The sequence below is a fragment of the Colius striatus genome, chromosome 1, assembly GCF_028858725.1.
Source record: "Colius striatus isolate bColStr4 chromosome 1, bColStr4.1.hap1, whole genome shotgun sequence".
In the NCBI taxonomy this organism is placed as follows: domain Eukaryota; kingdom Metazoa; phylum Chordata; class Aves; order Coliiformes; family Coliidae; genus Colius; species Colius striatus.
The window spans coordinates 62,251,037-62,273,501 of NC_084759.1; the positions used below are offsets into that span (position 1 = coordinate 62,251,037).

At 40.0% G+C, this 22,465-nt stretch overlaps 1 protein-coding gene across 2 annotated transcripts in view; it reads left to right on the forward strand.

The window, feature by feature from the left end:
- EDAR (ectodysplasin A receptor) overlaps positions 1–21,832 on the forward strand; it is a 77,835-nt gene extending 56,003 nt beyond the window's left edge. Inside the window, exons 5-12 of one of the 2 annotated variants that reach the window (XM_010208111.2) lie at positions 1,131–1,216; positions 12,327–12,413; positions 13,503–13,628; positions 13,717–13,791; positions 14,096–14,168; positions 14,943–15,102; positions 18,045–18,105; positions 19,477–21,832. In XM_010208111.2, the coding sequence (XP_010206413.1) occupies positions 1,131–1,216; positions 12,327–12,413; positions 13,503–13,628; positions 13,717–13,791; positions 14,096–14,168; positions 14,943–15,102; positions 18,045–18,105; positions 19,477–19,796 (988 nt within the window). In that variant the 3' untranslated portion in view covers positions 19,797–21,832. Of the gene's footprint in view, positions 1–1,130; positions 1,217–12,326; positions 12,414–13,499; positions 13,629–13,716; positions 13,792–14,095; positions 14,169–14,942; positions 15,103–18,044; positions 18,106–19,476 lie in introns of both variants that reach the window. The other variant, XM_010208110.2, reaches the window with a different exon arrangement.
- The last annotated feature ends 633 nt before the right edge of the window (positions 21,833–22,465 follow it).

The window sequence follows — 22,465 nt, forward strand, 5'->3', positions numbered from 1 at the left end:
GGAACAGTGAGGGTGAATCTTTTCAAGGCAGTAAGAAAGAAATAAGGAAGGAACCACATTCAGTTTACCTCCTCTTTATAGGTACCTTCATCCCCTGTCCCCGTCTTGCATCTCTGCATGTAACATTTCCTGAACCTATCTTTCTTATTTGTAGTCTGGGTCATCCATTAATGAGCAATTGATTTTTATGAACAGTTTCAGCAGTCATTTTGTAACAATGCATACATTTTCCAGAAAAACAACCAAACTGCACATGCATAGACAGGTACATAGGAGCAGAAAACAGATTCCTCATTGTGTGAAGTGTCTATTATGTTGAGTACTTGTCTGCATAGAATGGGTCATGAAGTTATTAATTTCTTTGTTAAAATTTGTAGTGATTTACAAGTAATTTGTAAGGACATATCCATGACATCAACCGTGTATGATTTTGATATAATTTACTCATTAAGTTGTCTGTGGAGCCAACTCTTGCACAACCAATTACCTTATTTCAACATTAACTTTATTAGCAGCCCAGAAGTTCAAATAATTAAAACCTTTCCTTCATGCTGTAATTCCACTAGCAGGACTAAGTTACAAACTGTACGGGAAAGAAGTGGGGGGAAAAAAACCCACCAAATTGTAAAACCTAATCTGGCTGTCCCTGTAAAAGTGGTGTTTTCCTGTATTTTTTATTATGATTTGGCTCTGTTCTAATGTTAAGATTATTCTTATGGTGTTGGTGAAGAAAATTAGCCAACCGTATCCAACTGGCGGGCCTGCTTGAAAGATTACTGCTTCAAAAAATGGCATTCCGTGATTCTGAAAAATCTTATTTCAGGGCGTGCTGTAAACTGCAGCTTGAACTCAGCAGGGAGAATAATGTTGTTTTAGGCAATGATACTGCTTCTTGTCATGTAGGCTGGATGGTTGATTAATTGCCTTTTAGGAGGAAAGGAAGAGGAGAAACAGTGTCTCTATTCAGGCAGTTTTTAAAAAAAGAATAATCTTTGCATCAAATTGCTTATAAGTTGGGTTTTTTTAAAGAAAAGAAGATTTGATCTCAGTATAATTGGTTGCTGCTGAACCATGCTCAGTTGTAGCATATTAATTTACACTGTTTTGCCTCATCTTGCCCTTCGTTTCAGTTACTACATGCTGGAAAACAGACCTCGCAACATCTATGGGATGGTTTGCTACTCATGCTTATTGGCGCCTCCAAACACCAAGGAATGTAAGTGTTCTGCAGTTTCTATGCATTTCATATGGTTTTGACTTGGAATCATCTGGAAGCACAATATGCAGTCTTTCAGCAATGGTTATTATGTTCAAACAATAAGTCCAGCTCCAGTAAAGCAGTTTCTGCTTCCAACTGGCCTTGCTGACAAAGAAAATGCTGAACATTTGTGGGGGGATCAGAACCTTCAGTCTTAAGGATCTGCTATTGTTCAGTCATGCTCCAGTTTTCATCTGTTAAGACACCCTGTACAGAATTTACCACGGTTTCTCGACCAATAAGTACAAGAGGTCACAAATTGGTGTACTTCTAAAATCCAGTTTCATTTCAGCTATGAAGAACTTTGTAGAGCTTTGTAAATTCTAGTAAAAGTGCAACACATCTTTTCACATCCTTTGGCTTCAAAGTGATGTAAGGGCTGATGTTAGCATGTGGTAGTCAACACTGGTAAAGGAGCTAATCCTGTAGATTTCATTGACAAAAGAAGCTGCAGCTTACAAATTTAAAAAGCAGGTGGGGGGATGTGTGTGTGTCTCGTGTGTGTGCAATGACTTACCCATCCTCATGCTATGGGGAGAAGGAACAGCTATGCACTGGACTTGTAATGCAGAGGCAACCCCTCAGAAAACTGCTTCCTCCTTTAGGGGGTAAAGAAAATGAGAAAGAGAAAAGGGAAACTAACATTCTCTCTGAATGACCAAATTACTCCAACACTCACTCAGAGAATCTGGGGCAGATCAGGAGAAAAAAATTATTTTTAAAAAAATCCCTCAAAAACCAGACAAAACTGGGCAGTCTCCCAGAGAAACCTGTTGCTTCTAAACCCCAAATCCTGTCCATGTTCCATTCTTTTAAACGTCTGTATCATGAAACAGAATTGCAATATTTTGCGTGCTTGATTTGAAAGCAGAGGTTGACACAGAAGTCCCTGAGCATGTACCTGTGTACATAAATAGCAATTGCTTAGTTCAGACGCTACTGAACTGTGTATCATTCATGCTCAGTGAGCCACTTCAAAGGAGGATCCATAATTAACAGCTACCACCTTTCCTAAGGTGCAAGAGCTCAAATGAGCCAGGAGATAATTGCCACCTCACAGAGCTCCTGGTGAGTGGTAAGGATGTGGGTGGAGGCATCCCCCTGAACTGTCTGCATGCAAAGTGGCTGGTCCCTTCCTTGAACAGCTGCTCACCCCGTTGTGGCTGCAGAAACCTGCCTGGTCCTAAGATGGGCACTTCTGCCTGAGACAGCAGGAGTGGGCGAGGGCAGGGTGAGCATGACTCTGGTAAGGTATTAGGAGGTGAGGTAAGGGCACTAGGGAGGGTCCAAGTGTCAGGTGTGGGAAGAAAATGGAGAGGTAAGTAAAAACACAGGGAGAGGCATCTCAGTGAGAGATGAGGGTATATGGTTAGAGGATGTGGACCTCATTTGTAGGAGTACAATTCCTCGTTGGGTTTCCTTGCATTGGTAGGAATATAACTATGCCTTCTGCTAGCCAATAGCCAGAAAGGAATCTCTCAGCTGATGGTCTGCCTCAAACACGTGCTGCAACAGGTTCTTAGAAGTATCAAACGTGTTGTAGCTTTACTGAACTACCAGAAGAAACAAATCATTGCATTTTATAGGATACCTGGCAGATACAATACATAATGTTCTTAGTTCTGTAAGGAAGGTACGAATTGCACAACTGATTACATACATGCAATTGAGTGGGTACTAAGGTAGGAGAAAACCTAAATCCTAGAAAGAGTAAACATTGCCATTGTAATGAAGTCTATGAAACCAACTGTTTTATTACAAGTGTTCAAAAAGCGGGAAAGCTTCTTAAAATCCAAATCCCTCAAATCACTAAACTCAGGTAATTTGTTTTATCATGTCTAAACCTCTGGACCCCGATTGGAATGGCAGCTCCCTAATTCATAGGCAATAATTTGTACACCAGATGGAAAATCATCCTTGCTGCAGAAACCTCCTGAAATGTTCCTTGTTGTTGTGGCAGGCAGAATAAAATCTGGTATTAGCAAATTATCACACATTTCACCATCATGAGATTATACCAGTCAGAGCAAAGAAGGGGTGACATGTCAGTGTTGCACAACTGCATAACATTTTGAGGTTTACAAATTCCAAACTTACCTGAGTGCTGTGCTCTGAGCATCTAACCTTAATGTGAGCACATGTTTTTTTGTCATAGTGAAGGATAAAATCAGCTCATTGATAGGAATGGTTGCTCTGTGCAGTATAACTTCTGTTTATTGACTGACAGTCACCATGGGGGGCTCAGAATGAGAACTTCAAAGGGTCTCAGGAATCTTCTGTCTCTTTCTTTAGACTTCAAATTAGCATTGAATAGTATTCAGGAGCCTAAACCCCACACTAAAGGGGTGCCTCTTCCCTAAAGCTCCTTTCCTTCAAACATGGCTGCACAGAGCATGCTGCTGCAGAAAGGTGACCCAGCAGGTTGAAGGAAATGAGAATGGAAAATTACTTAAAAATAAGAAGGTGTGGGGGAAAAGGTTTGGCTTTGCAATTCTAGACAGAAAAATGAGGGCAGATAAATCCCACCTCAGGCCTTCATTAGGTCTGAGACAGAGTTGAAGGACAGTGATGCTCCTTAGCTGGAAAAATACCTTGCTGGGGAAGTGCCTGGCCTGCATGTTACAGAGGGCTAGAAGGAGTGTGGAGTAGGGTATGTGGGCTGCTGCATAGAAACCTGCTCAGGGAATTTGCCTGACGATACATTTTATCTGGCAGAAAAGTATTTGGGTTTGATCAAAGGGTAAACAAATAGCTTTCAACTCCAAGAGCCCGCTGTGCACCTTTCATCTCCTTACACAGTCAATAAACCTTGAAATGGCTGAGGAAACAAGATGAATATCCTGTGCCTCAGCACCTGGAAAGATTAGTGTAGAAAGGATTGGAAGTGAGAAAGAAATTCCCTGATGAGCCTGTGTCACCTTTTTTTTTTTCCCTCTCAAGGGACTTAGAACAAAATAGCACAAAATAGCATTGAAAAAAGGGGTAGGGAGGGGAGATGTTTCACAGAGGTTCAAGATTTAAGGCAAGTGTATTACCAGGTTACAGCGTTGAAACTCTTTGGACTGAAGGATGAGAAGAAGTGTTCTGCTCTGGTCTGTGAGGAATACCAGGCTTCAATGGCAGCTTGTAGGCAGTTGCACGCACAGAGAAAGAGCTGTGCGTATGTGAGCATAAGGATGTGTGTTGTGTAGCAGGGAAGTTTTTTCTTACTGGCAAAAAGATAAACATCACCATAAAGAGTACAATTTTTCCTATCTTGTGAAACGCCTATGTAAGATTTGTGGGCTGTCAGCATGCAGCTCCCTCAAGCCCGCTGTGTAGGAGCCTCAAGGCTGGTCTGCTAAGTACAGAGAGGCCCCGTGCCAAAACATCAAAGATGTGAGTCCCTTAGCTGTTTGTGAAGTGGATCATGAGCCATCAATACCCCTTGTAGACAGTAAACTGGGATATGATACCTCTGTGATAAATTGCAGCACTGCAAAAAGTAGGAGAGGCAGGCTTCCCCTTCAAATGAAATAATAATGAAGGTAACGAGCACTAAACCACTTTAAGATGTGGCTTCCCACTATTAATGGTGCTGGATTGTCTGTCGGCACCTCTGGAATTGGAGTCACTTGAGGCCTCTGAGTACGCAGGGTGGTTTTTGCTGTGGGGTTTTTTTTTTTTCTTTTATCCAATATAAAAGTATATGCAAAAAGCAGAAGATTTAAACCTGTATGGATTTTCTCTGCTAGAGAAGTGTAGTTGCTGCTGGAAGAGATTTCATCATTTAACAGCTGCAATTCTCCATCAGTTTATTAACTCAGCTCTTCCCTTCATACTTTCCTATTTGCCATTCCAGTTCAAAAATGATGGAGGAAAACAAAATCAAACCTGGCTACAAACACTTGAAGAACATTTACTTTGAAGTTGTATTTACACAATTTTATCAAATATGCAAGTTCTTGTCTACTCACAGATTATTGATCTAGAGAACTTCAGCAGCTGATCGAGGGTTTTCTTTTCTCACCCATATATTTTCATACACGTGCACAGGCACAAAATACTGCTGTTTCCTCTTACCTTTTTTTGCTGGTCGTGTACATGAAAACAAATGCAATAATCAAGCTGAGTTTTTAAGTCTAACACCTACCAATGATGGCTTAGTAAAATTTTAGAGAAAAAAACCCCGAAAAAATAAATGAAAACAGCAAAGGAAAACAAATATTTTTTCATTGCCAGACAATGAATGGTATCTAGAAACAGAAAAGATCGTTTTTGTTGTTGTATCATTAGAACTTGAAAAACAACTAAACGGATGAGATGGAACAATAGACTAACAGGCTGATGGCTTTGTGTGATGAGCTGTAATCAGGGAGTCACTTCCATACCCACGTACTGGAAACCGAGAACTCAGCATCCTTAATTGAAATGCTTAACACAAACAAGCCTAATGCCAAAACCACTTGTATTCATGAAAAATAATTATTTCTAATATTTTTATTTTAACTCTCTATTCTTTGCAATATCACTAATTTTCTTTCTTTGCCAGATTATTCCTTTTGTAATATGATCAACATCAGGACTTTTTTCCTTCTGTTTCACATTAGGCTTGCAAATGAATAAGCTTGTTAGCTGGAGCTAACAAACTTTTCTATTTGGTTTGGGTTGGGTTTGGGTTGGGTTTTTTTTTCAGTTGTTTGATCTCTGAACGCCCCATTCCTCTTCACATGTGGAATGGGAGAAATGTTGAAGGCAGTACTTTATTGTTCACTGGTGGTATGGCCTAATTCTGATCCCCTTAGGGTTTGTCTATATTAGGAAAGGAACCTAATCTTAGGGCAAAGTTGGACAGCCTCAGCCATAAACCTTCAAGGGGAAGGATCTGAGAAGCAAATGTGGGGCTTGCTGTCTTCAACTGCTGGGAAAGCTGAGCCTAGGTATCACTCAAGAAGGCATCTGGTCCCAGTGTGCTTCTGAAAGATAACTCCAGTGACTTTGATGTTTTCACCTGTATGGGAGCTGTAGCTCACCCAGTGAGCAGGACCTGGCCATGGGAGACATTGTAGGTTTCTGCAGCATCTCTCTGCCCAGGCTCAGGAGCTGCAAAACCTGTGGAGCTGTAGCTTTTCCTCCATCAGTCCAGGCCAGACACCAAGGCAAAGAGAGAACTGGAGCACAGCTCCTTGCAGGACTGTTCTCTTCCTTCCAATGCTCTGAAGTCACCATGGTAAGGTTTAAACAGCAGTTATCCCCTTTGTGTTGCCCAGAGAAAGAGGTGATACCACTGAATTGCTGGACATAGGCATAGTTCATGAAGCATCTGCCTATGACCTTCCAGGACTGCCCAGGGACATAGTTGAGTCTCCATGGCTGGAGATAATGAAAAGACATGTAGGTGAGGTGCTGAGGGACATGGTTTAGTGGTGAATTTGACAGTGGCTGGATAAACAACACGACTCTATGGTCTTAAAGATCTTTTCCAACCTAAGTGATGCTATGATTCTACAATTACAACCCCCAGTGAATTCTAAACAAAAATTTAACAGGTGCAAACACAGTGTCAGACTAAGGCCACGTGGCCTGTACTCATCACCACTTCCTTGCCCCAGCAAGGAGAGAGCAATAAAGCAGTTCAAGACATTACAGGGAGAGAACAATGACATAAAATATTTCCTTTTCTATGTCTGAACAGTAGTGGTAAGTTACAGTGAGAATTATCAGATAGAACATAAAGGTCTGAGGGAACTTTGCTGTCACCATTTTTAGAAGGTTCAGTCTCAGGAATTTATTTACTTCATGGTCTTCCTGGTTTAATAATTACCTATACTAACTGAAGTATCTACCTGTGGCCCTAGGAGAAGTTAGAGTAACTTGTCATATGGTATTCAGTATGTATCCTGAAAATAAAAGACAGGAAAAGAAAAAGAAGTCAGGCAATTATCTCTTGTCTAGGATATGCTCTGTTGTTAGTGATATGCAATATTTTCAAGTTAGTTAATGCTTGATTACTGAAGTCACCTGTAGATGCCTTAGAGAGTGGTGTAGATGCATTGGAGAATGGCTTGGCTGTGACTGTTACTTCCATGACTTTCCAAGTGCCCAGGGTTTTCATACTAAGTGATTTTTCCCTTAAGTCTGGAAACAAACCTTTCATGCAAGTACCTGAATACAGATTTCCACTAATATGAAAATTCTGACCTCTGCTTTCTACATACCTAGCTCTTTATTTATGACTAGGTTTAGTTATAATCCAGTTTTCAATTACTTCATCAGCCATAAACTGTCTACCTTTATTGGATTTCAACTCAGTATAATTTATTTTTAATCTCATATTCCAGGCTGCTAGTTATTTATTTCTGTGTGTGCTTTATCTTACTTTGCTCCCGTAAAACAGTCTCAATGACAGGACTAGCAGCTCAGCTGGCGTTAACCAGTATGCATTGCTGTTCATAAACGGCTGTGAGAAGGGGGGTGCCTCAGGAGAAAGCAAGCTGCTCTCAGTGGCAAGAAATAGATATGTATCTACACAAAGAGATTTTCAAAACACTTCTTATTTCAGGATCACTCTGATAGTCTGGTGTGTAGACACTTTGGATATTTTTATGATATGTTATTAACTATTAAACAAACCTCAAAAAAAGCTGTTGCTGATTATGAGCAGCAGTCCTTTGTGTGGACCAGTAAGCTGACACCCACAGCAACATATGTCAGGAGCACATATGGTCTCCTACTGCAATTAGATTTTATTCACTCACAAACACTTCACAGAATCATAGAATCTCAAGGCTGGAAGGGACCTTGAAAGATCATCTAGTCCAGTCCCCTGCCAGAGCAGGACCACCTAGAGTAGGCCACAGGAGCTCATCCAGGTGGGTTTTGAATGTCCCCAGAGAAGGAGACTCCATAACCCATCTGGACAGCTCCTTCACCCTCATAAGTAAAGAAATTTTCCCTTATGTTTCTTTAGAACCTCTTATGTTCCAGCTTGTACCCGTTGCCCCTTGTCCTATCATTGGACGTTATTGAGAAGAGCCTGGCTCCATCCTCCTGACACCCACTCTTTACGTATTTGTAAACATTAATGTGATCACCCCTCAGTCTCCTCTTCTCCAAGCTAAAGACCTCCAGCTCCCTCACCCTTTCATCATAAGGGAGATGCTCCACTCCCTTCATCGTCTTGGTGGCCCTGCACAAAACTCTCTCCAGCAGCTCCCTGTCCTTCTTGAGCTGAGAGGCCCAGAACTGGACACAATATTCCAGATGTGGTCTCACGAGGGCAGAGTAGCGGGGTAGGAGGACCTCTCTCGGCCTACTGCCCACAACCCTTTTAATACACCCCAGGATGCCATTGGCCTTCTTGGCCATGAGGGCACATTGCTGGCTCATGCTCATCGTGCTGTCCACTAAGACCCCCAAGTCCCTTTCCCCTACACTACTCTCTAAGAGTTCACTTGCAAGGGGGCACGATAGTGAAATATCCCCTCCCTGCACCCTCCTCCTCTTACAAATCTGATAGTTTTGTTTGTCCCTGTTTACTGTAAGTCCATCTCGAGATCCATGAATAACTGTAATAATCTTGTTACATAAAGCAGAAAGGTTCTTTGAAACAAAAGAATTATTTTATTGCCCAGCATCTGCTTACTATGAGGACAAAAGGCTGGCTGAATGGCAATTTAAGTCAAAGCTGTCTTTTGAATAAAAAAAACATCCCAAATATTCAAATGTGAATAGAAATTAAATTCTTCTTTTAAAAACTATGGGTTTTTTTAAATATAACTGTATTTTGACTCCTAGAATGTCATAACTAAATTACAATTTTTAAATAAAAGCACTTATAAGGCAAAAAGTCGACCAGCCTTCAGAGATAACCTTCTTTCCTAATGCCTTTATCACATTCCTACAGTATTACTTATAGGTGTCTCAGAATATAAACCACCCTTTTGAACAGCTATATTACAGCCATCAGTCTTTTTTTTTTTTTTTGTGCTTAAAACAGAGTTGTTTCCATATGTTGTGCTGTAGCACCTTAGAATGCCTCCGCCTGAGGTATACCTAAGTCTTTATAGGTCATGTAAGCGTCATTTATATTGGAACCAGAATTAATAATGTGATTGGGATACAAAATTAATAAATAATGCGATTGGGATGTGCACAGGAGCAACCAACTTTGCAGTCCTGGCCTAGTGGTGGACTGGGAAAAAAGCAGCAGCTACGAGTTCCACTTCTTTTTGCTCACACAAACCCAATGTGTACTGAACTCCTGCAGAAGCTGGCATTTTTGGTTCCTCTTGTAGTGCAGGTGCACAAATTGGCACTTTCTTCCAAGCCACATCTGAAGAAAAATCTTGGCTCATAACGAATATGCCAAATTATTAAATTTGATAATAGGCTTAAAATATGCCTAACAACTAACTCCCACTTAGGCATATGTAAAAGGCTGTTGTGTTCCAGTGCCAGGCTCCATTTTGCCACAACAGGCACTACAGAACAAATGAGGTGGCCCCATTCCTGTGCAAAGAAAATTCTGCACGTAGGCTCTGGAACTGAAGGTGCCCACTCTTGTGCATAAGAGAGAATCACAGAATCTCAAGGGCTGGAAGGGATGTCAAAAGACCATCTAGTCCAACCCCTCCTGCCAGAGCAGGACAACTTAGAGTAGGTCACACAGGAACTCATCCAGATGGGTTTTGAATGTCCCCAGAGAAAGAGACTCAACAACCCAAGGCTCTACTTCCTTTTGCAGACAGATGAGAAATAAGAGGTTAACAATACCAAATGGCTGAAAGATTGATTTTAGGCAGAAATACTTCAATAGCTTTCATTTCAGATGAAGGAAAAGAGGAAGAGGAGAGTTTGATAAAACTTGCTTGAAGAGAAGACAAGCTGAAGCTTGTTAGATAAACCCCACACAGACAAAGCAGCACGGCTCACTCCTGTTAACTGAAAGGCAGAGTAAGAAAAGCCATTGTTGGCTTGTTGCAGCTTGTGAGGGCTGCACAAAATTAAAATTGTCTGTAATTGGATTTGCCAGGGGGACTACAAGAATAGGAGTAAGCCTGGTAGCTGCAGACATGAAGGAAAGTCATCGGGCTACAGCACTGGCCATTTACTAAATGTCCTCTGTTGTCCAGCTGTGATGAGGTTGAAACCGAGGATAATTCACTTCAGTTTTGTGAAGAACTCTTGAAAATTTAAAATGTAAAACTCTGTCTTTAACCTCCACTCCATGCAGAGGCCATCTTCATCTATTGATACCTAGATGGTTGTTGTATTGCAGTTGTATTGCAGTTTCTGGAGCTCATAACTAATTCTTCTTAGAAGGAAGACTGTCACAGAGAAGCAACCGGAGGCAAAACTTATGTAATTTGCCTGTCATTTACACAATATGAAAAGCATCTGAATGAACAAATTAGTATGTTTTAAACTTTATGAATAAACTTCCTCAGTTTGGGAAAAAAGAAAAAAACAAAACCAACCAACAACCCCAATTATAATGAATTAATCCATTTCCTCCCAACAAATGAGGTCTGAAACGTTTCACCATTGTTAAAGAATATTTCTTTTGAAGACATCTGCAACTTGTGCTTTGTGGCCACATTAAGTGTACACTTCTCAGTCACTACATGTAGCCATGTTTCACGTTAGGTAATCCTTCTCTTTTTTCTCTTTTGAGAAAACATTTCTCTTGATTTGAAGAACATGTATATTGCTTTGTTCTAAGCTGTGGAACATTTCTCAGACCCTTCCGTACTGCTTAATTTCCTGTCAAGTTTACCTAGTGGGTTTGATTTCTCAGAATATTTACTAGGTCAAAAGAATGGCACAGTTAGTTATCAGCTACTCTAGTTGACAGGCTAGTTTGTCGAGCTGTGTTCTGTGTGCACCTTATCAGATGCCTGGGACAGTCTTTTGCCTTTAGGTATGCTGGATTTAATTATCATTGGATTTTTTTTCCATAGACAGCAATACAAAGCAGGAGGGATTGCATACCCCCTCCAAGCCAGAAGATGTTTTTCAATGCCTGATAATAGTAGCTGTTTGCTTTACCTCCTTACCTATGATTTTAAAGTTTATTTGATAATGAAGGGAATATTTTCTCCCAGCCTCAGTGTTTTTATTCTGTTTTAAAATGCTATGCCAACACCATCTTGTGTGAAAGCATTCCCATCAACAGCCTTATTCCAAATAATACACACCATTGTCTGGTATTGTCAAAATATGTTAATTTATGACTTGTTTTGCTGCTTTGAAAACTTGGTGTGCGACACCATCTGAAAGATTAATGTTAACTTTTAAACTGTAGAATTTAGCCACAGAAACTCCTGTTGGACAATCTCACTCCTCTGTCAGTATGAAACCTTCCTTTAAGCCCTTCATTTCACTGTTGTTGTGGATTATCCCCCTCCATAGAATATGGACTTGGACTGACAGGGGGAATCGTAAGAAACGTACCACCTAGCTGGATTGCAGGAAATTCTAATATTCCCTTTTATGGTAATGCAGTTCCATAGAGAAAAAGAGCTTTCAACTCTATTATTTGTCACCTTTCCTAGGTTTTCCTGTGGGATCATGAGGGTTTGCACACCTTCAGTATTTCACAATGATCCTGCTATTGAAGGATGCTTGTGAAAAGCTGTAATTTGATGAATCTTCCAGCTGGAACTTTAGGGTCTGCAGTTGGAAATAATGGAGTGGGTATTACAAACACTTTGAGTCATCATCTGGATCCTGGAAAACTTTCTGCTATGTAGGGCAGATCTGTAATACAGGAATCTATGTGTAGCTGTTGGCCCTGCCTGTATCTGAAGATGGTGGAGTTTCTTCCAAGTTCATAATTGTTCAGGAGGTTTGACTTCTTCTGCTCTCTCTAGATGCTATGCAAAAATGTAGTCTGTAACACAATTTTCAACGTACCAGAAACATTGGGACTAATGACCTTCCATAAACTGACGAGTTCATGGATTCTTTGCTAACGAATGGCAAATGCAATCAAGCTCATTAAAGGCTCTGTTTGCCTGGGCCAAGATATTCCTGTGACCGGACAAAGTAACCACAGAAGTTTATGACATTTCTGTTTATATTGCAGGTGCAGGGGCTACCTCTGGCATTTCAGCCATTTTCCCCAGTACCTCTGGCACAAGCACTTTCTCACCATACCAGCATGCTCACAAAGGTAAGAATGCATTCACAGGTTTAACTTAGCAGCCATTTGATTTGAAAGTGGCACCTGCAAAGTGCCGCTGGCTTTCTTAAACTGCTACTCAAAATGATTCGGAATGAATTTTTGTTTCTTGGTTAATCAACACCACTCATGTGGGCGGATGGACTTAAAATGGATTTGAGCTGTACTCAGTAATGCCAGAAGTAAACGCAGTTCATTATTTGTTGCCATACAGAAGTGGCACTATGCCTCAGCAAAGCTTAACTTAGACTAGTGAGAATAATTTAATACACAAATATGGCCAATCTCTTATTGAGCTAACATAAACAGTTCTCCAGCATGATTATTAGGCTTTAAAAATATGTGAACCTGAGAAGACACCATGAGAAAGCTGCAGTTAATGAGGTACTGACGATGCTGATCTTCCAGGTATTGTCTGGAAACATGATCATGAGTTTTCATGCATTTTAGCATATCTAGCATTTTCTCTGTTGTTTTATTGCTTTTCAATTGCAATCATTTGCATCCAAATTTTGCTTCTGAATATCTTTTCACATATCTTATTTTAAATTCACCTTCTAATCATGCTATTTTTTAAGTCTCTGTTAGAAAAACATCAGTTCTTCTACATGTGCATTGTGTTATCTATTTTACTACAAAGTATTTCAGACAGTCATAGTTATCAACAATTATTTTAGCTCTCATCCAGTTTGGTTTTTGTTGGTTTTGTCGTTTGTTGGGTTTTTTTTTTCAGTGCTGTTTCCCAGAATACAGTGTTACATACAGTTTCCTATGTTGTTAGCAGATAATATGTTTTCCTACAACTTTGTATCTGATGGATCATGCCATCAAATATTTGTAATGAATACTGTTAACTGTATATTGCAGCTTAAATGTCACAGTTTTGAAAAGCTCTTGATTAGTTTGCTTTTGAAGTGTAACACTAAGTTTTTCACAAGTAATGCCTCACAAGTAAGCCCAGACTCAGATCAACTACATGAGTATGCAAAAAGTAAGTGTAGAGCAGGCCGCAAAATATTAACTCTTCTCTGGCCTTAAGGGTTGCTCCTTCATGAAAATATTGTTCATTTATTCCAGCAGATCTTTCAGGACAAGGACACTTGGCTACAGCTCTTATAATTGCAATGTCTACCATCTTCATAATGGCTATTGCCATTGTCCTCATCATCATGTTTTACATTGTGAAAACAAAACCTTCTGCTCAAGGTAACTGTTCGACACGTGACCTTTTAGCTGCAAATGCTATTTTTAGATGGCTTCTGAGAATAATTAGGGCTGTATTTTTATGTTCTAGCCTGTTGCAAGAGCCACTCGGTAAAAAATGTCGAAGCTCAGGCTAACACACAAGAAGAGAAGAAAGAAGTGCAAGGTATAAGTTGCTTTAGTTTTGCTTTTCCTGTCCAAGATAACATTGGGCTTAAATACTCATAATGCATTTCTCTTAATTACAATTTCTCCTTTGAACTGTGTAAAGCCCACATCAGTTTACTAAAGAATTGTGTATAATAGTTTTTGTAATTCCAGAATGTCACTTAATGCTTCAACAGCAACTAGAAAGGTAGCAGAGAGATTGCTGTTTGCAGCAAAATTGCAAGCAGAACCAGCTCCTGAGACAAAAGACTCATTTGTAAACTCATTGCCAATTTAAATTTGTCTAATTTTTTTATCTACAGATAATGTTGTGATATTCTCTGAGAAAGAAGAATTTGAAAAACTTACAGCAACTCCAGCTAAGGCTGTTAAAAGGTGAGTAAAGCTTCTGCAGGGGGGTTGGACTAAGTGATCTCTAAAGGTCCCTTCCAACCCCTACCATTCTATGATTCTATGATACTTCCAGTTTGACTCAAGTGAGAGAGGAATAGAGTCACCATTCATCCTGGCACAGAAGAACATATGAAGAACAAACTAGATGGGTAATGGTGGTAGGCTGCTGCAGCAGAGAAAAGACTAGGTGCCTTAGTAGGCTTTCCCCCATTCAGTTTCTGAGAAGGTGACAGACATTACCAAAGAGAAACCTGTGTCCTCCCCACTCCCTCCATGACCAGTTCATCAGCTCTTGGGGCTCATCTGCAATTTTGAGAACTTTGTTTTTGAGGCCTTTTACATACATGTCTTTAGTAAGGTTCCTCTTCACTTTTAGGCAGGAGAAGTAAAAATAGGCATTCCAGGTCTTCAGGAAACTCTTTGTCTGTACCATCATCTGGGTGGCACAATGATGTCTACTTGGAAGCCAAACTTGGCTAGGCAACATGATTAAGGTGGGCTAAACAGTGTCCCCAGTTGGAAAACCTCTATATAAAGGGATTCTTGGAAGCAATGTGTGCCTGTGTGTAGCTTAGAAGGCGTTGTACATGTACTCTGGGCAGGTGAATGCAGTTACATTCACATGACTGTGGAGGAAAAGCATTTTAGAAAACACAAGACATTTTTAATCCATTACTCTAGCACAGCAAAAAAGGAGGTGATTGGAGACAGCCCATGGGAGGCTTCAGTAAGATAACCATATCCTTCATCTTACAGCGAAAATGATGCGTCTTCCGAGAATGAACGACTTTTAAGCCGTAGCATGGATAGCGACGAGGAAGCCGCAGTTGACAAGCAAGGGACTCCAGAGAGATGCTTGTTATCTTTAGTCCATTTGGCCAGAGAGAAATCTTCTACAAGCAATAAATCAACTGGGGTAAGGCTATTTTGAGATTTTAAAACTGACAGCATTTTGGGGGGTTGTTTTTTTTAAAGAAACAATATGCAAACTGTCACCCCCAAAAACGCGTTCTAGTGCAGAAATCTACCAGAGCTTCTCCAGACAAAATTTGTTATGGAATCTCCTTTGCATAATAACATATACTGTTCAGGGCTGCAAGAAACCCCAAATTTGCTACATGAGTAATAACTTTGCTTTCTTGAGTATTTTATAGTCTAAAGAAAGAAAAAAACCCAAATAACAGCAACTCTCGATATAGGTAATGCTAATAAAACTAATCCTGGTGCTACATTTGCCACAGAAAATCCAAGACAGAAAAACAATGTAGCAGCATGGCTGCATTCATTGCATTCAGATAACTGCATATCATCTGAGAACCTTGACCCAGTGGCACTGGTATTTCCAAGGCACAGACTTTTCAATAATATCCAGTGTTGTGCTTGGTTTTCATGTGCAATTTTGAAAGACATAAACATGCTTTGAAGGTCACTCCTGCGCTCTGAAGGACACTGTAAATCTACTGTTTGTTTTGCTGTGGAAGGCCTTTGCTTCTGCCTGCTGAGCATATACTGCTCAGGGCATTTTATCTCACTTGGAGTATTTTGAGGCATAGTGAAAGTCATGCATCTCCCACACATCTTTTTAGGTTATATTAACATGAAACTAACCTCAAAAAGAACGTGTCTGCTGAGATGTTTTTTTATGTTTTTAGTACTTTAATTTTTAAATGGCAACAGTTTAGGACAAATTTGCATCATTAATATCAAACATCAGATAACTTTTAAGGTTAAAAACTCTGGAAAAGGCATCTTTTTATGTTTGCATGTTTCAAGTCGTTGGGATGGTTCAGCTCAAACTTTCTAAAATAGCTCATTTGTCAGATGAGACCAGACACACAAAGTATCAACACAAGAGAGATGTTTTTGTAGTTGTAGACAGTTTTGACTGTCTGCAAATAACTTACTACTCCAATGCTCACATTATAAACTTCAGCTTTCTGAGGTTTCTCTAAATATCCAACTTTACCATATTTCTGTATGCTCTGGCTTGAAATTGGATAATATAAGTTGGGTAGGCATGAAAATACAACATTTAATAAGTGGCTTACCTTCTGTAGACCATATATGTAATAGATACATTCTCCAGAGTGATTTAGATAGATGGTTCACAAACATACCTGAAGCATGAACTCTTTCTTCCAGACCTTCTATTCTAAAGCTTGCTCACAAAGCTGAAGACAAACTTTTCAATGCAAGTGCGGACTGCATCAAGATCCTCCACTCCATACCTAAGATTTCACAATGTAGTCAGTTGCCAGAAGTCAGAAAAGCAGCAGTTTGCTTCAGGCTGGAGATTAAGTAACATCTCTAGTAGAGAAAAGAGTATTAAGTAGCTATTGGACAAGGACAAAGAAAATTAGAGACTTGCTCTTAAATCGAGTCTGCTCCTTCCTAGTTAAAACAAAAACCATTATGCCATGAACTGTTAAACGGAGGATTGTCAGGCTCAACTTGACTTGTTTGCTTTCAGCATAAACTTAACAAATCCTCCATGTTCTGACTCTGGTAAAAAGAGCATATTGCATAATTCTTCATGGGTATGGAATTATTTGTCCTCCCCCCTTGCCCTAAAAAAAAAAGAGAATTAAAATAAGCATCCAATCGTTTACTTAGAAGGAGTTTTAATGAATCCCATTAAAAGAAAATTTCCCTTTTAAAGGGCTCTACAACAGCTAATCCAAGCCCACAACAGCCACACAATCAATTAAGCATGTGTAAATTACACCAAGAGTATGTGAACAGCAGCCAGTGTCTGCATTGCATTGCCCTGCGACACAACGGGCTTGCACAGCGCCTGCGCCTGCAGGACAGGCTTCGGGTGGAGCAGATGCTTTGTGATCTCCAGCTGCAAGTCTATTAATCCAACTCATTGATGGGCCTTACCCTTTAGACACCAAATACAATAAGGAAAATCTTTCCACAAAACAAAATATTGAAAGTGGCGCTTTTTTTTCTAGCCTGGGTTGCAGTGAGAAGTGGTAAATTTGTGGAGATAATGCTAGAGTCCCATCCAAAAGACAGGTTTTCAGAAAGGTCAGTCCTAATGAGATCTGGCAGAAGGATGACAATTCCAGTCTCTGAGAAGCCATGACATTCTGACATTTGTTTTCACTCCATATTGAATCCAAACCCAAACGTCGAGAATATTTTTGCTAAGTGAATCTATGTCAAAATGTCCTTTTTCAGCTTGGGAAATGTCAGGTTTTCAATCCGAGTTTCTTTCTTGTCAAAAATGACTAGAGGACCCTGGGTCTCAGATTTTCCCTGTCCAAAGCTTCACTGATTTTTTATTTTTTTGTTTTAATCTAGCTGTAAAATGTTTCAGGTTCAGCCAGGCAATGTATCATGGAAGAAAACACAGTTAATTAGTAATGCACTAAACAGTTCTATGTCAGATGGAAGAAAAGAAGATCCTCTCCTCTATTGTCCTCTTAGATTACCAGAAGAAGGCAATTTCAGTCTGAATTTAATTCCCTGCAGCCAGTCTTGTCTTGGTTTACCTGGGCATCTCTGCATTAATTGTCTGCATGTGTGATATTGCATTTGTCCTCACTGTCAGGAGGTTTCTTTGGTCTGAAAGAGAAATAAAATACACAAATACTTGGAGCAGAAAAGTAATTGACCTTAAAAACAAGACTAGAAGATGGAAAGAAAGATCTCTAACAGATAAAAGTGGAATCAGAAATAGGTTTATCCTTCATGGAATAATTTCTGCGTCCTTTCCTTTGAGTCTTCAAAAGGGACCTTTGAGGACATTATGTGAGAACCTCTAGGTCTCCCACAGGTTTTCCACTGCTGTTTGCTAATTGTTTGCTCCTGTGACTGAATAATTAATGAAATAAATCTCTCCTCATTTAGATTCAAAGTCGAAGGAAAAAGATACTCGATGTATATGCCAACGTATGCGACGTTGCAGAAGGTGAGTGTACAAAGCGTGAAGAGATACTAACAGCATGGAATTAGGTCACGTTTGCTATACTGTGAGAAACGCCTCTGCCTTCCTACAGAAAGCAGAAAGTCTCAATCCAGGAAAGACACTCTGTAGGCAGATTTGTACTCACTTGCCAGGAAGCCCCATGGTGCCCAGGCTCCAGGCTGGGCTTGGGCTGAAGCACTTCTCTCTGGGCAAGTGCATGGGCTTCCTGCCTCTGGAGAGCAGGAAGGGTAGTGCAGGTTGTACTGGGACACACGCACAGACCAAGTTGTGGAGAAGGACTCTTGCATTCGCCATCTAGAGGAAACTTGCTTCATTTATTTGTTTAGTTTCTTGGATGGCAAACAGAAACTAATTCCAAACAAACAAGTGTAATTTTGGGAAGGCCAGAACTGAGGGTAAGAGACAAGGCTTGACCTATTCTGCTGCTCTAAATGCTGTCCCACCTCTCACAACAAGAAGTGGAGATTCCAAGTTTTAAGTGTTTTAACCCTCTTTAGCGCTTGAGTACCTGAACTCTTTTGGCAGAAGAATTAATTTCCCTTAAGAACAGGTGACATGACTGCATTTACTCCACATACATACTCTTTGTGTGCAGGTGTGTGTATGAGTGTTCTGTGGTTCAGAGAGCTCTGTCTCCCACCAAATTACCACTGTTGAGAAGCAGGAGAACTACAGAAGCAAAAGACTGGTTTTGGAAAAATGCTGTAGTTGTTTCTCTCCTCTATTCTGTGACCATGAATACATAGAAAAATTGTCCAGACAAAAATAGCTTTTTCCCCACAGGATGAATGTTAAATCCTCTCTAGAGATTTAGTGCTAGTAATGACAATTGAGCACTTGCAGGGACTTTTATTCTTGCAAGCATCTGGCATCATTGCTTCACCTCACTCGCATTCCTACAAGGGCAACTTTCAATTACAGAGATGTTACAGCAGCTGCTGGTGACAGACTCAGGGAAGGGTCAAAGCTGTCTCTCGAGCTCAAACACTGTGCCTGACGTGCAGAGGTGTATTAATGGAGCTGCTCACTAGGGACATGGTTGCAATATACTTTTTCTAGCAGATAGTAAATTGCTGAAGGAAGGGGTAGTGCCATGAGAATTCATACAACACGTCTCATACTTCTTTCCCAGACAACTTCTTAGCCTAATTATTGTCTCTTACTGTCACTAGGAAGAATTAATTTGGTAATACACAGTAATATCTTTGGAGCTAGACATACCTATAGTGGATTATCACTTAAAAGATTCTAGCTGTACTTAGTGTTAACAGTATAGATTGTAGCATAATAACATCTTGAGTAGTCGAGACTTGTGCACTGAGCCATCTGACTCCAAACACCTCCACTTTGCAGGTCTGAGCCCTACGGAGCTGCCATTTGATTGCCTGGAGAAGACCAGCCGAATGCTCAGCTCGACCTACAACACGGAAAAAGCCATAGTGAAAACGTGGCGTCACCTTGCCGAGAGCTTTGGACTGAAGAGAGATGAGATAGGTGGTATGACAGATGGCATGCAGCTATTTGATCGCATCAGCACAGCAGGGTACAGCATCCCAGAACTGCTCACCAAACTGGTGCAAATCGAGCGGCTGGATGCCGTCGAATCCTTGTGTGCAGATATTCTGGAGTGGGCACAAGCAATGCCTCCTCCTGAACCATCAGGGACATCCTGACATGCCTGCCTGGGACCTGTGCTTCCACATCACTCACAAGAAACATGATACCAGCAAGCACCACATCAAAGACTTCGGACAAAAGACCATTGAGGTTTCTTCTATATAATCGCTCCCAATAACCAAAGGGATCATCTTCTCTTTGACTTCTAAAACATGAAGTTACACATCTACCAAAACAAGAGCAGAAATCTCCGGAGAAGCTTGGTATGAAAGAAGTCATTAAACAAAATGACCAAGTGAAGCAGTTACTGATAATAGGTGGACATGTGAACATCCATTTTGCAGTCTGTGTATAAGTGCAGATGTATAACTCTGCCGAAACCCTTTGTGCCTGGCCTGCAAAAAAGCCACTGAGTTGCTCACTGAAAATATTCCTGTCTCTTAGGGCTTGATTCAATGATGTAATAGCTGCAGTCAAAAGCAGTACCACAGCTAGAGCATCAATTAATACACATAAGGCACATAAGGCACATTTCTATCGGCCCTAACACATTCCATGTGTCACCACTTTCATTTTCTATACCTGCTAGGGGTTGTTGGATCTACAAGTATGTGCACAGGTGTTTATACACAGTCCTCAGATTAACTAACTGTACTATATGAGAAGAGTCAACATAATTTACAGATTGAAGTGCTTTGAAACACTGTCCATAATGCACATAAATGCACTCTTGGTCCATATTGACATTTCAGAAATTGTAAACTCAAACTGCTGACTTGCTGAGGACAAGGTGGGTTGCAAGTAGGTCATAAAAAAGCTGGCAGTCACTCCTTTTAAGTTGAGAGCAACAAATTCTTCTCTTCTTTGCCATTACAAAAAAAAAAAGAAACAATGAAAACAGCTTGTCCACTAACGTGAAAAATGTCTTTTTCTAGTAGTGACATCTACAGGTCAAATTTTATTCCAAGTAGAGGAATTTCGGAGAGTAGTGGTGCACGTTTGACACTAAGAGCAAAAAGTGGATTTCTTTAGAGGCACTTGAAATGCGGAGGAACAAATGTTTTTTTCAATGCTGTACTCTTGTAAACATAGACCAGGAGCACAGAATCGAAGGGTGAAAACCAACTCCTCTGGAAGGTAAAACGTTAGTGTGAGTTTGTGTACCACAACAACTGACCTGATTTTTTTTCCCTTCTAACCGCTCTCTGATTTTAAAGAGTCAGAAGTTCTCTAAAACTTTTTCAGACCACAAATCAGTAGCTGTTACCCAACCTATTTGCTTAAATTATAACTATAACGAGTGATGACGGATTTCAACAAGTGCAACCACTAAACTGAGAGATGTGTCAGTTCCAAAGCAATACCTTTTAAATTCCAAAATGTATGGCTGAGAAGAAATGCTTTAAAAAAATATTCACTGTTACCCTAAAGTTAACAACCAGTATTCCATCGCTTAGTAACTAGACCTTATCTATAAGTAGTATCATAATTGTGCAGAACATTTAGTATCACACTTCAACATCTATATTTAGTATCTTTGCAGCACTTGATTTGTATAGCAGAGGAAGTACATGCTGAAACATAAAGCCTATCCCTCTCATTAGTCTTCTTCCACCGTTTCTTTCGTATCACAACACAGTCTTCATTAATTTGCATATGACAAATTTGATGAGAATTTTGACTTTTAATGAAGCATTTATCTGAATATTTAACTAGCAAATTGGTGTTTAATTTAGGGGTGAAATCCTTGAAATCGGTGACAAATTCATACAGAATTCAACAGGCTTCAGTAAGATTTCTAGGCGTGCTGACAACTCAGCAATCTTCAACAAGATTTTCAAGATCCTGAACTTGCAGTTTTGTGCTATTGCTACTATGAAAAAGGGAAAGGGAAAAGGGAACGTGAAGATTCTATTTTTCTCATGCCAGTGTGTATCTACAGTGTTATTCAGTGGACTGCCTCCTATATTTCATGTGTCATTTAATAGTACACATCACTTATTTGTTTAAAAGAAGATACAGGAATCCTCCTTTTTATGTTTATTGGGCCATGAAAAGTCAGGGTCTTGAAATCGATGGTGCCAATGTGAACACAGACTATTTAACGTTATTTTATTTAGTATACAGTATTTTTATTGTTACACAAAAGATGCTCAGGAGTTTTTAAAAACCCCTGTAGATCTTGCCAAATCTTACTTTCTAATAATTTTGTTTAATGCTGTATATATAACTTATTACATTGTAAAGTATGAACATAAAATATGCTAATAAAAGAGGTCAAACACAGTTGCATTAGCCATTTCTTTCGTTAAATCACTTCTTGCTCTATAAGCCTGTAATTAAATGAGTTAGCCAAGGGCTAGCAGGCACATTCCTGTGGTATGGGAGTGTCTAGGGAACATACATGAAGGAATCTTTGCATTCCCATAGGATACTCACTCTCTGCATCACACTTTGGAAACTTTTGAAGCAGAAACCTTTCTTCCTTTGTCAATATAGTTTTGGTTCAATACTTCACCTTGTAGGTAGTACAAAAATGCCAAACTCCTAGCAACTCCTTGGAGAAACTATAGGTTTACATGCACTGAGAGCTGGCACACACTGGGAGTCTGGTGTCTCACATCACAGTAGAAATACTCTCCTTAATGTGTTTTAATTTTGTGTTCCTAAATTAGCAGTACTACACCACATTATCAGAGAGCTTAACTGGAAGCTTTCTCTGCAT